Consider the following 12,547-nt stretch of genomic DNA (forward strand, 5'->3'; position numbering starts at 1 on the left):
CCTATGTAGTAGTGTCATAGACTCAGCTTCTGTGTATAGCTTTTAACTTGTTTTATATAAACTGAAGCATCATATTGTTTGTTTCCTCAGAGATTGGGGATAAAGAAAGAATATACCGTATGACATAGTATGATGGTAAATTATTATTTATCAAAAATTTGCTTGTTTTCTAATCTGAAGAGACTGAATGCCTAGAAAGATAAAAATAGGCATGTGGAAAATGTAGCCAAGTAGTTTCTCCCCACAAAATCTTCTCTAGTTGATGCTAAGGTCTGTTTGGAACAGACCTACCTTTTTGGTGACTAAGAAACTTCAGATAAAGCACTGCTTCATGGGATTGGTTATTTTACTTACATTGCAATATATATCAACTTCATTTAGCTTAATGGTTTAAACCTTTTTTATCAGTTCTATTGTTGTTCAATAATAAACCAGCATTTTTTTCTGTGACATTAAATGACATTTTTCAGTATTTCTCTATTTCAAATAAATATTTTATGATTTGAGATGTTTACAGTGCTATTTCTGCATTGACATATTTACATCTACTGAATATTCTAGTCAATTAAGCTTTTCACTAAAAAAAATCTTTGATACAGGGAGTCAAATTTTTGACTTTCAAATTTTCAATAGGAAGCAGAAAATTAAGTTACAAAATGGGGAAAAATTCAAGGATCCTAAGGGAAATTCTTCTGAGCAATAGAGGAAACATTTCTACTCTACTATCTGCTAATGGAGAATTGTACTGCATGTGACTTTAGCATTGCATAAGGAGTCCAAACTGAGATTCTGATATTCCACACTCCACTGATGACCCTCTCTCAATCTTCCCTATTTCAATTAATGGCAGCTCCGTTGTTTAGATTGATTGCTTAGGCCCCAAACTTTGGAAGCTTTGGTTCCTTAGCAAATTCTGTTGGTTTTGCCTTTATGTTTTCAGACCTTGACTACTGATCACATTTGCAATGGCACCGCCTTGATCTCATGGATAATTGCAATGGCTTTTTCGTGGGTCTTTCTGTTTGCACTCTTAACTTCCTGTCATCTATTCTCAAGACAGCAGTCAGAGTGATGGTATACTTCAGTATACTTAAATGTTTTGAGTGTCTACTATGTACCAAACATTCTTTTTGGTGCTTAGGATTACAAGCGTAAAAAAACAAAACAAAGCAATGTGCCTCTCTGGAGTTCTAGTGAAGGGAGATAAATGATAAGTTAAATAAATAAATTGTGTAAATAATCATACTATAGCTGATAATATCTATATGAAAAAAATAAATCCAGGCTAAGGAGTCTGGGAACATTGGGGGGGTGTGTGTAGAGGTGGGGGTGGCAGATTGTGATTTCAAATAGGGTGATCAGTGTGGGTGTCTTTGAGAAGGTGACTTTCAAGTAAATCCTTGATCGGGATGCAAGAAGGAGTATGTGGATACAGGAGGAAGAGTGTTCAAGGAAGGAGATTAAATACAAGGTTGAACTATAATAGCAGGCAAAAATCATATGGACAATAGGAGAGCTTAGTAATTGTAGCTGAGCTACTTTAAGGCTTTTCTATTTCTGAGAGGAGAGTAAATGTATTGAGTACCTTTTGACTTTAAGTGATGCACACATGTTAAAATTTCAAGAATAACTATTAAAAGAAAGAGGAATCCCAAGCCAGTAGAGGGAAAATGACAAACGAAGTATATTTGATCAACCCAATAGAACCCAAGAAATCAGAAAGAGGTTTTTCTTTTTTTTTCTTTCTTCACATATGTACTTAAGATTATTAATATTTCTTTAATTATGACATTAGCTGCAGTATATAAGGTTGAAGAAATACTGCTTTTATTGCTATTCAGTTATAAATATTGCATAATTTCTATTATGACTTTTCCTTTGCCCTATTGAGTATGTTGTTAAATTTCTCAAAATGTGTTTTTTTAGTCTTTTTTTGGTTATTGATTAAATTTTATTGCATTTATTGTCAGAGAATGTGAACTATGTGATATAAACCCTTTACTATTAGAACACATATGAAGAAATAAATACAATGAAGAGACTAAATAGTCAAAAAGTATCCACATGTACATTCCAGAACTGGTATATAACATATATGGCATTTCTGATGAATTAGGCATCCTGGACTTTTTAAAGAATATTCTCAGATAATTACTTATCCCTATGGACAAATGTAAGATTTAATCCCTTCCTTTTTCTTACATCAACATAAATTTCAGATTAAGACTTAAATGTGAAAAAAAAAATTTTTAAAAGGAAAACAAGAGAGTTTTTCTAGGACCTTATATCTATTGCTTCTCTGTGTCTTTATTTTCATATTCAAATATTTAAATACTATTTTCCATAGAGAATCCAGAATGGTTCTGTTAAATGTAAGTCAGATCATGTCACTCCTCTAATCAAAATCTTTCAGTGGATGGCTTCGCATGACAAAACAAGAAACTCATAGACACAGACAATTGTTTGGTGGTTGCCAGAGGGTAAGGGGGGTGGGGGGTGGGGGGTGGGAGATGAGGGTAAGGGGGATCGAATATATGGTGATGGAAGGAGAACTGACTCTGGGTGATGAACACACAACGGGATTTATAGATGATGTAATACAGAATTGTGCACCTGAAATCTATGTAATTTTGCTAACAATTGTCACCTCAATAAATTTAATAAAAAACAAAACAAAAAAAAAACAAAGTCCGAAATCCTCCCAATAGCCTTCAATGCCCTAAACAACAGGGCCCTCTCTGATCTTATCTGCTATTTCTCTCCCCTTCCTTTCCAGACACTCTGGACCCTTTACTGTTCTTTGAAAAAGCCAAGGTGCTCCCGTCTCAGGGCTTTAGCTTTTGTTTCTTTTGGCTACAACTCTTTTTCCTCAAAGCTACATGGCTTATTTATAACCTCTTTCAAGTATTTGCTCTAAGCACATCTTCTCAAAATACTTTAAAGTGGTGTTTTATATGACCCATCCTACAACTATCACCTCCTACTGGACTTATTCAGTTTTGTATTTTTCCATAACCCTTATCCTCACATTTTATGAAGCAATTTATATCATTATCACCTTTCCCCTCAATTGAATCTGAGACCCATGAGGCAGGGATTCACTATTATTATTATTGTCATTATTATTTTTACTACTGTATCTACAGCATCTCATCAGAGGAATTCAATATTTGATGAACAAATTAATAAATGAATCTTTTAAGACTCCAGTCAAATGTTAATTCCTTTTATGAATTCACTTCATGTTTCTATATCTTATTACTTTATTTCTCTTTTACCCCTGTATTAGTCAGGGTTATCCAGAAAAAGAGAAGCAATATAACTTATATCCCTGTTTCCCCTTTATACACACAAACACAGACACACAGCCACACACACACACATACACACACACACACACATAGAAAGAGAGAGAGAGACAGAGAGACAGAGAGACAGAGACAGACAGACAGACAGACAGACAGACAGACAGACAACGACAGTAATTTTGAAGAAATGGGCTCATACAATTGTTGGGTTGGCAAGCCCAAAATCTGTAGGGGAAGGTGAGAGGCTGAAAATTCAGGTAAGAGTTGATATTGCTGTATTGAGTCTGAAGTATAGAAACTCAGGCAGAATCTCTATGTTGCACTCTGAAGACGGATCCTGTCTTCTTTGGGAAACTTTAGTCTTTTCTCTTAAGGTCTTCAACTGATTGAATGAGGCCCACCCACACTATGGAGAGTAATCTGTCCTCAAAGTCTTGATTTAAATGTTACTCATATCTAAAGTTATCCTCATGAAACATCTAGACTGGTATTTGAACAAACAACTGGACACCATCGTCTAGCCAAATTGACACATAAAATTAAGCATTGTACCATCTTACTCCTCCAAACAATTCATGTGCCTATATTTTTACTTTATTTTTCTTTTTCCCTCATACACTACAATCAGTCAATTTGTAAGTCCTGATGACTGTATTTTTAAAATATATCCTGAATCCAAGTACTGTTTCCTATCTTGCAGACAGCCAACACCCTAGTTAGAGCCGCCATCATCTCTTGCTGGAACAAAGGCAGTAGTATCCTTCCACCTGGTTTCTCTGTATCCAGTCATGCTTTATTACAACTTATTTTCCATGGGACAGCTAGTTTATTCCTTTTAAAACATAAGCCCCCTTCTTCAAAAACCTCTAATGACTTCCTGTCACACTTAGAAAATCTGAAGCCTTGGGTATGGCCTGCGAGCTACCACATAACCCAACCTTGGCTTACTTTTGGCCTCTCTCCTACATTCTCCCCCGGGTCACTCTGCTTCAGCCACATTCATCAGCTTGAGAAGGGTGCTCTCTCTTCAGGCCTTTTGGCCTTGCTCTTATCTTTGCCTGCAGAATTCCCCTCAGGAAGCCGTACCTGATCATACAACCTTTCCTACCTGTCAGTGTCTATCTCATTGCTACCTGACATATTATGTATTTAATGTTTGTTGCCTCTACTAGATTGTAGTCTTCTCTACAGCTGTGGCTTTGTTTGCTTCACTGCTATATATAGAGCACCTAGAGTAGGTACTAAATCCTTATGCCCTCAATACGTATTTTTTGAATGAATTAATGAAGAAATGAGCACTCTAACTTTCTAATAATGTTGCATGCAACATTAAGCTTCTTTAGAAACTATATCTTATTTTTCATGTACATACTAGCATCTCAATAAATATTTCAGTTTCAATAATTTAAAAGGCAATACTGAGTAGGCTTACATATTTTTACTTTTTCTAACATTGGATATATTTGCACATAGTAGTTATTCAGTGGATGTTTGTTGAGCTTCAAATGCATATTATTTTGGCACTGCAAATACTATAGGTTAACATGGCTAATTTAATTTAATTTTATGTATAGAGAAATTAATTGGCTGTAATAATAACAACAGAACTTTTTTTAGAGTAATGGATTGTTTTGAAAATTGGCAAAAAAGTACAATTTATATAATCAACACATAATCCAAGATTATTGCTTTTATAATAGCTGTTCCAACACAATGTCAGGATTAGATAAATGTGTTTTATTTAGGCCATGTTCTTAATGGCTTAGAGAACTATATTAAGACATACTGAAGCAGTTTAGGTGTACTAAGCCTAAGTACTAGGAATAGACAAGGACATTTTATTTTCTTGAATATATATTTATGGAAAAGGCAAGGTTATTTGGGCACTAGAATTTTTAAGGTCTTTGATAACTTTTGAAATTTAGTTTTTGCAATTCATTATTACTGTTTTTCAGTTTATTTTTTATTTTCTTTCTGTGTGGGGATAATAGGTAGATGAATTTTATGGAGTATAGTGAAGAAATAGAAGAAGGGATACCTTATACCAATTGACTTCACTGTTTTTATGCTTTGAAATGTATTTTTACTTCCAAAACTGGCTCCAACTGAAAATTTAAATACATATATTTTGAGGGGACCTAATTTCGAAAAGACACTGCAGATTAGATAAACAACTTGATTTTGTGGGAAGAAAACTGGATTAGGCTTCAGAACATCTTAGTTCTAAGTTTGGGTATCCGACACTCGGTTGTGCAATTCAGGAAAGTTAGCATATTAGAGTGGAGTATAACCTTGGTTGGAAATACCTTAAGCCAGACCTTTCCTTGTATTGGTGAAGAGTCGACACTCAAAGACATTGTGTGCAGAGCAAAGAATGAAATGGAGGTTTCCTGATTCCTAAGTCTGTTCCCATTATATGAATATTTTAATTTGTAGTCAAATATATATAATATGTGATCATATATATGTATATGGGCACACATTTTAAAATAATATCTGCTTCTATGTATATTTGTATAATACTACACAGCAGTCTTGCCTTTTTAAATAATTGCAAGCTTCTTGAGAGTTTATGCTTAAAAATTTTTCCCCATCAAAACATCATTCTGGGAGCTGACACCTGATAGAGCTCTATAAAATATGGTGAATAGAATTCACATAAATGAAGAATTATACATCTGTCATAGATCCAGGTCGGGCTTTGGCGCTTCCCTGCGCAGAAGCGCCAATGGGTGAGTCCCCTCCAGTTCCTCGCCGAGGTTTAGAGGCGCCGCGGAGCTAGTCCCCGGAGGGTTTCAGGAAGACAGACACTAGGAGGGCATCACCGAGGGTTTTTCCGTGAGTACCTCTGTGGGGGCGGCGAGGTCGTCTGTGGTGTGGGCGGGGAATGAGGAGAAACTGTCTACACACCTTGTTGGCGGGAGGTGGCATGGATCATACCAGGTGCTTGGGCCAAGGAGACTCTTTTCCCTAGAAATGAGAGAAGGGTTGGAGGCCCAGCGTGGTGACGCCTGTTGCCAGGCAACCTGAAGACGCGGGTCTGAGTTGGTCTGAGGCTTTGCTGGGAACTGTCCCTTTCCAGCTCGCCCTGTCTGAACCTGTCCCAAGAGGGTTCTCCGTGGAATCACCGCAGTTAATACCTTTTCAGCCCTCCTGCCCTGGACCTGGTCTTCACCCAGCTTGTTGGTCAAATCAGGTTGCCTGTTTCTTGTGTCCCATCCTAGTTCTTGAATCCCTGAGAGGAATTAGTTCTGGTACATTGCAGGTACCATTGCCTTGAAGTATAATCTCAACTTTTGGGGGACTGATGTAGGTGCAATTACTCTGCTTTGAAATGACCCCGGGTTCAACTCAGATACCTGGGTACTATCACCTGGGCTCCAAAATAGACTTGATTCTCACCTACACGGAGCTTACATTCTATAGTATTTACAGATCTCTTTCCTCTCTCCTTGATTATGGGCTGGATTTGATCATTTTATTCTTAGCTTTCTGTTACGTTCTGATTTGGTATAAGCAATATTATAGCCAACCAAGAGAGAAGTGATGATAATTGGAATTGGAAATAATTATCTTTTAAAAATGAAAGAAGTGGGAGATGAGTTCAGTTCTTTCTGGTGGCATTAAAGATAATATGGCGAGATTTGGGTCTGTTAGTCAGCAATATTCATTGCATGCTGGCAGTAACCTCTTATGAATTGCAGCAGTTTGGGTGGAGACAGAAGCCATTGAGGCGGACCTGGAAATTTGAGTATATAAATATTGTTGTTTTTATTACCGACAAATCAATTACGGTGACTTAAAGTGACCTATAGTCTCACTATCTGAAGTAGCTGTAGTAGTTATTAAGGTACAAATAGTTGTATGGCTGATGTGTGGAGAAAAATCACCCAGCTGATCATTCAATATCCTTGTCTCAACTTGGGTTTGTTGGCCACTAAACATCATGACAAATAAAACAGTTCTTGTGATGTGATCAAAAGCAAACAACATCTGCCCTACCCCAGCAAACCAATAACAACTTTATAGAGTTGCTTTTTTGTGAAGTTATCTCTGCAAAGAAAGCCATTTGCTAGCACTGTAGGAATATTTTCAAAACTAATGGTTTGTGATGTTTTCAGAATATGTCTACTAAACTCAGTCTTCCTGAGTTTACTCTTGTAGTAGAATTACAGTTTTAGGGTATGGGGTTTTTAGGGAAGAGGATTATGTCGTGGGGTGAAGGGGACTACATATATAAGTTAGTAAGGAACTGGTTAGTAAGGAACCACATATATAAGTTAGTAAGAATCCTCTTTCATGTAAGAGGATTTCACTGGACATGAAATGAACAATAATTTAATAATAATGATGGCTACCATGCATTAAATGTTAACCGTGTCCCGCATGATACAGGAGGATCAAAGAGGTGCTCACATTAAATTCATTTTACGTATTAGAAATATTGGCTCAGAACGATTAAGTTCTTACCATGCTTACATTATGGGAACGTGTGAAAAATGATGATTTTGATGTTAGTCTAAATCTGACTCCAAGTACTATGCCATGCTATCTATCTTTCCTTAAAACAAAAGAAAACAAAAAATTATTGTTAAAATAAATTCAAGTCTAATAATAGAAAAATGAATATATGAATGGATCATTAAACAAAAATGCATCCTTGGTGTTATAGGGTTGATGTTTAAAATAAAATATACAGAATTTGGATGACAGAGATATTCATCTGATTTTTTTTGTATGTATTTGCAAGTTGATTGACATTCCTTTGCAAACATTTTAACCTATCACCTCATAATTACTAATTGGACCATCACTCCATTTTATCCTTTGTATTAGTTAAATAATGTGTTTGCTAAAAAATATTTTCATCAGCCTCCTGGGACAAAGTCAAAACTCATAAAAATTTAGGAAGAGAGAAAATAAACATCACTTTGTGGTAAAGAAGAGGTACATGCATTAGTTTCCTATGGCTTTTGTAAAAAATTACCACAAACTTAGTGTTTTAAAACAACATAAATTCATTATTTGACAGTTCTGGAGGTCAGAATTACAAAACTAGGCCTACAGGGCTGAAATCAAGATGTCAGGGCTGGTTCCTTCTGAAGGTTCCAGGGGAGAATTCATTACTTGCCTCTTCTAGCTTCTAGAGACTGCTCAGGAACCCTCCCTTCATCTTCAAAGCCAGCAGCATAGCGCCTTAGCTCTTCTCTGACCTTTGGTCCCATTCTTACATCTTCTCTTTCTCACTCTGATCATCCTGTCTCCTTTTATAAGAACCCTGGTGATTATATTAGACTCACCAGATTAAACCAGGACAATCTCCACATCTCAAAATCCTTAAGTTAATCACATCTGAAAATTCCTTTTTGTTGTAAGGTAACGTATTCATAGGGTCTGGTGATTAGGACATGGACATCTGTGGGGCGCCGTTATTCAGACTAGTATTTGCCCCGCAAATATTGCCTCACATAATGTAATTGCTCCACAAATAGTTAATTTTGGTGAAAGACGTAAAAGTGATTGACCACATGATTTCTTTCCATGTAGTATTATTATGTAATTTGTATGGTTTATTTAAAATTAACGTAAAAATTATCATCTTGTATATATTTTATCTTTTTCAAAGTATACTGCGTGACTAAACACATGAACTTAAATGGATTTGGAGGTTAAAGGAGTTGCCGTTTCTCCTAGGAATCAAGCTCAGTCATTCTCTGGAAGAAAGAAGCCACTACAAGTATGTGCCCTTGTAGGAAGATTCCTTAAATCATGTTGTGACACCTTTTTTGAGGTTTTTATGACCAATTATACTCACAAATATTTAGGATCAATATTTCCCTGATTTGAAAGAACTGAAGTAATTGAAGATAATCGTTACTTGAAAATTGGTCACTGCTTGAATTGGGTTTATTTTTTAAAATGAAAGTTATTGTTTTTATTTTTTGATTGGTATTTTAAAAATGATCTGTGTATGTCTGCATAAAATATGAAAAAATAGAAATAGTAGAAAGAAGAAAAAAGGTTCCTACACATTTTGTGTTAGCTAGGGAGGAAGAGAATCTGGGGCTTCTATTATTAAGACTTTTATTCTTCTCAACCTTCATAATTTCACGGTTGTATATATCATTGATTAAGTGAGTCACATTTAGAACTACTTTGTCCCTGCCTGTACTCACCACATACTTGGATAAATATAAATTTTAGTTGAGAAATACATAAAAGGGATGTATATTTCTTGCTGTTCTTGTTCCAAATATTAAATGCTTACTGCTTGTTAGCTACTATGATGAATCTTTCAATAACTTATATCACTTAATTGTTATAACAAACCTTTGAGGGAGGTGTTATTTGTAACCTTTTAGATAATGGAAGAACTGAGGCTCCAAGATTAAGTGACTTGACAGGATTTTGAACTCCAATTCTGACTTTAAGATCCGTGTTCTTGACTGTGTTCAACCGTCTTCCTCATATGAATGAGTTGGTGCTTTAGGAATTTTATGGTTCACTGTATTATGGGTTAACTCTGAATTATTTGATAATTGGAATCAAATTAGGCTTTCATATTAGTCAGAATAATATCATGTACAGTATTACAATTTTTCCCACTGATTGGTTATTATATTATTGAAGCTTAATCCTTTTTTCCTAGTTACTAGGAAAAAGTCAAGGTTTGATTTAAAAAAATTTTTTATTTAATTTTTTTATTAAATTTATTGGGATGACAAACAAAAATCAAAACAGTTTAAAAAAAATAATTTCTGAAAGTAACTTTTTCTTCCCAAATAATGTCTCCCTTTAAGTCTCAAAGCCTTTATCTCTCTACTAGGAAGGTCCAGATAGTGGGAAATTAAGGGGACAAATTCATGTTTATCTTAGAACTCTTGTTCCTTAAGAAAAATAATCCCAGATATCCAGGTTATTGTTTCTTAGAGTTTATCAGCAAAGTATCAATATCATAGTTACCAGCTACCATTTCTGGAGTGTTATAAAAGTTAGAATTAAAAGCAAGAAATAATACATAAACTCTTTTTTAAAAGTGGTACGTAATGCTTCAAATATCACTACAAACATCATCTGATAAATACACGTGGGAAGTAAGAATATAACAGTTGTCCAGCTGCACTAATAATCAAGGGAATGGAAATTAACATAATAATATACCTTTATGCCTCTATTAAGTTAAAGGAAAAATGTAAATTGAGAGTAGTCAGAACTAGAGTTGGTGCATTGTAAACTAGTAACCACATTTTTAGAAGCAAGATTGGCAGTGTGCTGAGCTACAAAAGGTTTCAAACTATCTGCTGCAAATAATTCCATTCCTGGTAATCTCTTGTGAGGAAAAATTCAAAATATTGAAAAATCCAAATGAAAAAAAGATATTTTTTGAAGTGTGTTTTTTTTTAAATAGTGAAAAAAATTGAAAAATATGTAGCAATTGAGAAATATTAGATAAATTATGGTACAGCCTTTAGCTAGAATATTATATAGACATAAAAACGATAATTTTAAGTAGTAACATAGAAATAGCTTATAATAAAAGGTCGCAAAAACAGTATACATACCATTATTTAAAAAGTTGAAGCCAATTTGGTGTTAGCCAATCCACAATAACGATAAGTTATACGATATAAATTCCTAGGCCCAGAGGTCAGCAAACTATGGCCCAGCTCTGTTTTTGTAAATAAAGTTTTATTGGAACACAGCCGTACTCATTTATTTACAAAATGTCTACATTTTCTCACTATGACAGCAGAGTTGAATGGTTGCAACAGAGACTTCATGGCCCATGAAACCAAAAATATTTACTACCTGGCCCTTTATTTAAGAGATGGATTATTTGTATCCTGTCATTTTTATTTCCAATAGACTATGTTTTAGAGCATTTTTAGGTTTAGAGCATGGAAGGTATAGAGATTTCCCATCTACCCTCTGACACCACACATGTGTAGCCTCCCTCATCAATAACATTCCTCACCAGAGTGGTACATTTGTTACAGCTGATGAACCTACATGACACACCATTATTACCCACAGCCCATAGATTACATTAAGGTTCACTTTTTGTGTTCTACATTTTATAGAATTAGACAAATTTATAATGACATGTATACTGGTTCGGCACAAGTTTTCCCTGTTGGCTGAAGCAATTTTCTCCCTTCTCTCCTCAAAGATCTGACTAACTCCTACTTATCTTTCAGAACTCCATTTAAAGGTTACTTTTCTGTTTTTGTAAAAACTTCCTCCATTCCCTGGAGTAGGTTGGGTACACATACTACTTATGTGTAGCTGCTCTGTCACAGCACTTATTTTTTCACATTATTGCTTGTTTTCAGCTTATGTCTTCCCCGGCAGAGAGCACTATGCAGGCAGGAGTTATCTGTGTTGCTTACCATCCTGTCTTTGTCTCTAGCATAATAAGGGGCTTAATAAATATTTATTATATACAATTTACTGAGAAAAGTTGTAATTAACCTTATTGCATTGATTCGTTGTTTATCTTTTAAAGTATAAATAAAAGGTATATGCATACTGATTCTAATCTTTTTTTTTTTTAATTAAAGCAAGGTTGGACCTCCAAATCATGGGCAATGCAGAATTCATGCCTACCTGTGTAAGTCACATTTCTACACACTTGAGTTGTTTAATGGGAAAATATTTATAATAGATTGACAAGTAAAAAAAAAGAAGGCAAAATTATAAATAAACACACACACACACACACACACACACACAGAGCTATGATTGTGAACTACAGAAAAATTTATATGAATGTGAATGGCCTGAAAATTACTATGTCAAAATTAAAGTAGGTCTTGTGATAGGACTGAAAGATTAAGGGTAATACTTCTCTTGTTTTTTATTTTCTTTAACATATATATTTTCTTGAAAAAGCTAAATATTGCTTTGTTTACAAAATTTATCTAAGTGTGTTTATTAAAGAAATATATAAATTTTTGCATTTTATACTCAGGAGAGTCAAAATGAATTTGATAGGAACTATTAATGTATTTTTATTTTGAAGACTATGACAGTTTTATTGATGTCATTAAAATGATTTTACTTTGGACTAGAATACAGTAATTTGTTTTATACTTTACCTTTTTCCGCTTTTAAAATTTGAAAAGATATTATTTTATATTCTTTCAAGTATTTTAGACTACAGGTCTTCTTGGAAATGGAACTTAATTAAGCTGTACCACATGAAATTGACATTTTTATAGATTAAAAATTGGCAAATA

The 12,547-nt window shown here is 34.6% G+C and overlaps 1 protein-coding gene across 3 annotated transcripts in view; it reads left to right on the top strand.

The window, feature by feature from the left end:
- Nucleotides 1-6,050: 6,050 nt before the first annotated feature.
- The window catches only part of CAPS2 (calcyphosine 2), a 43,278-nt gene continuing 36,781 nt past the window's right edge, over nucleotides 6,051-12,547 (top strand). For 2 of the 3 annotated variants that reach the window (XM_074325403.1, XM_074325405.1), the window contains exons 1-3: nucleotides 6,051-6,146; nucleotides 8,935-9,045; nucleotides 11,870-11,919. In XM_074325403.1, the coding sequence (XP_074181504.1) occupies nucleotides 8,965-9,045; nucleotides 11,870-11,919 (131 nt within the window). In that variant the 5' untranslated portion in view covers nucleotides 6,051-6,146; nucleotides 8,935-8,964. The remainder of the gene's footprint in view (nucleotides 6,147-8,934; nucleotides 9,046-11,869; nucleotides 11,920-12,547) is intronic. The other variant, XM_074325404.1, reaches the window with a different exon arrangement.

Source organism: Rhinolophus sinicus, linkage group LG02 (assembly GCF_036562045.2).
Source record: "Rhinolophus sinicus isolate RSC01 linkage group LG02, ASM3656204v1, whole genome shotgun sequence".
In the NCBI taxonomy this organism is placed as follows: Eukaryota; Metazoa; Chordata; class Mammalia; order Chiroptera; family Rhinolophidae; genus Rhinolophus; species Rhinolophus sinicus.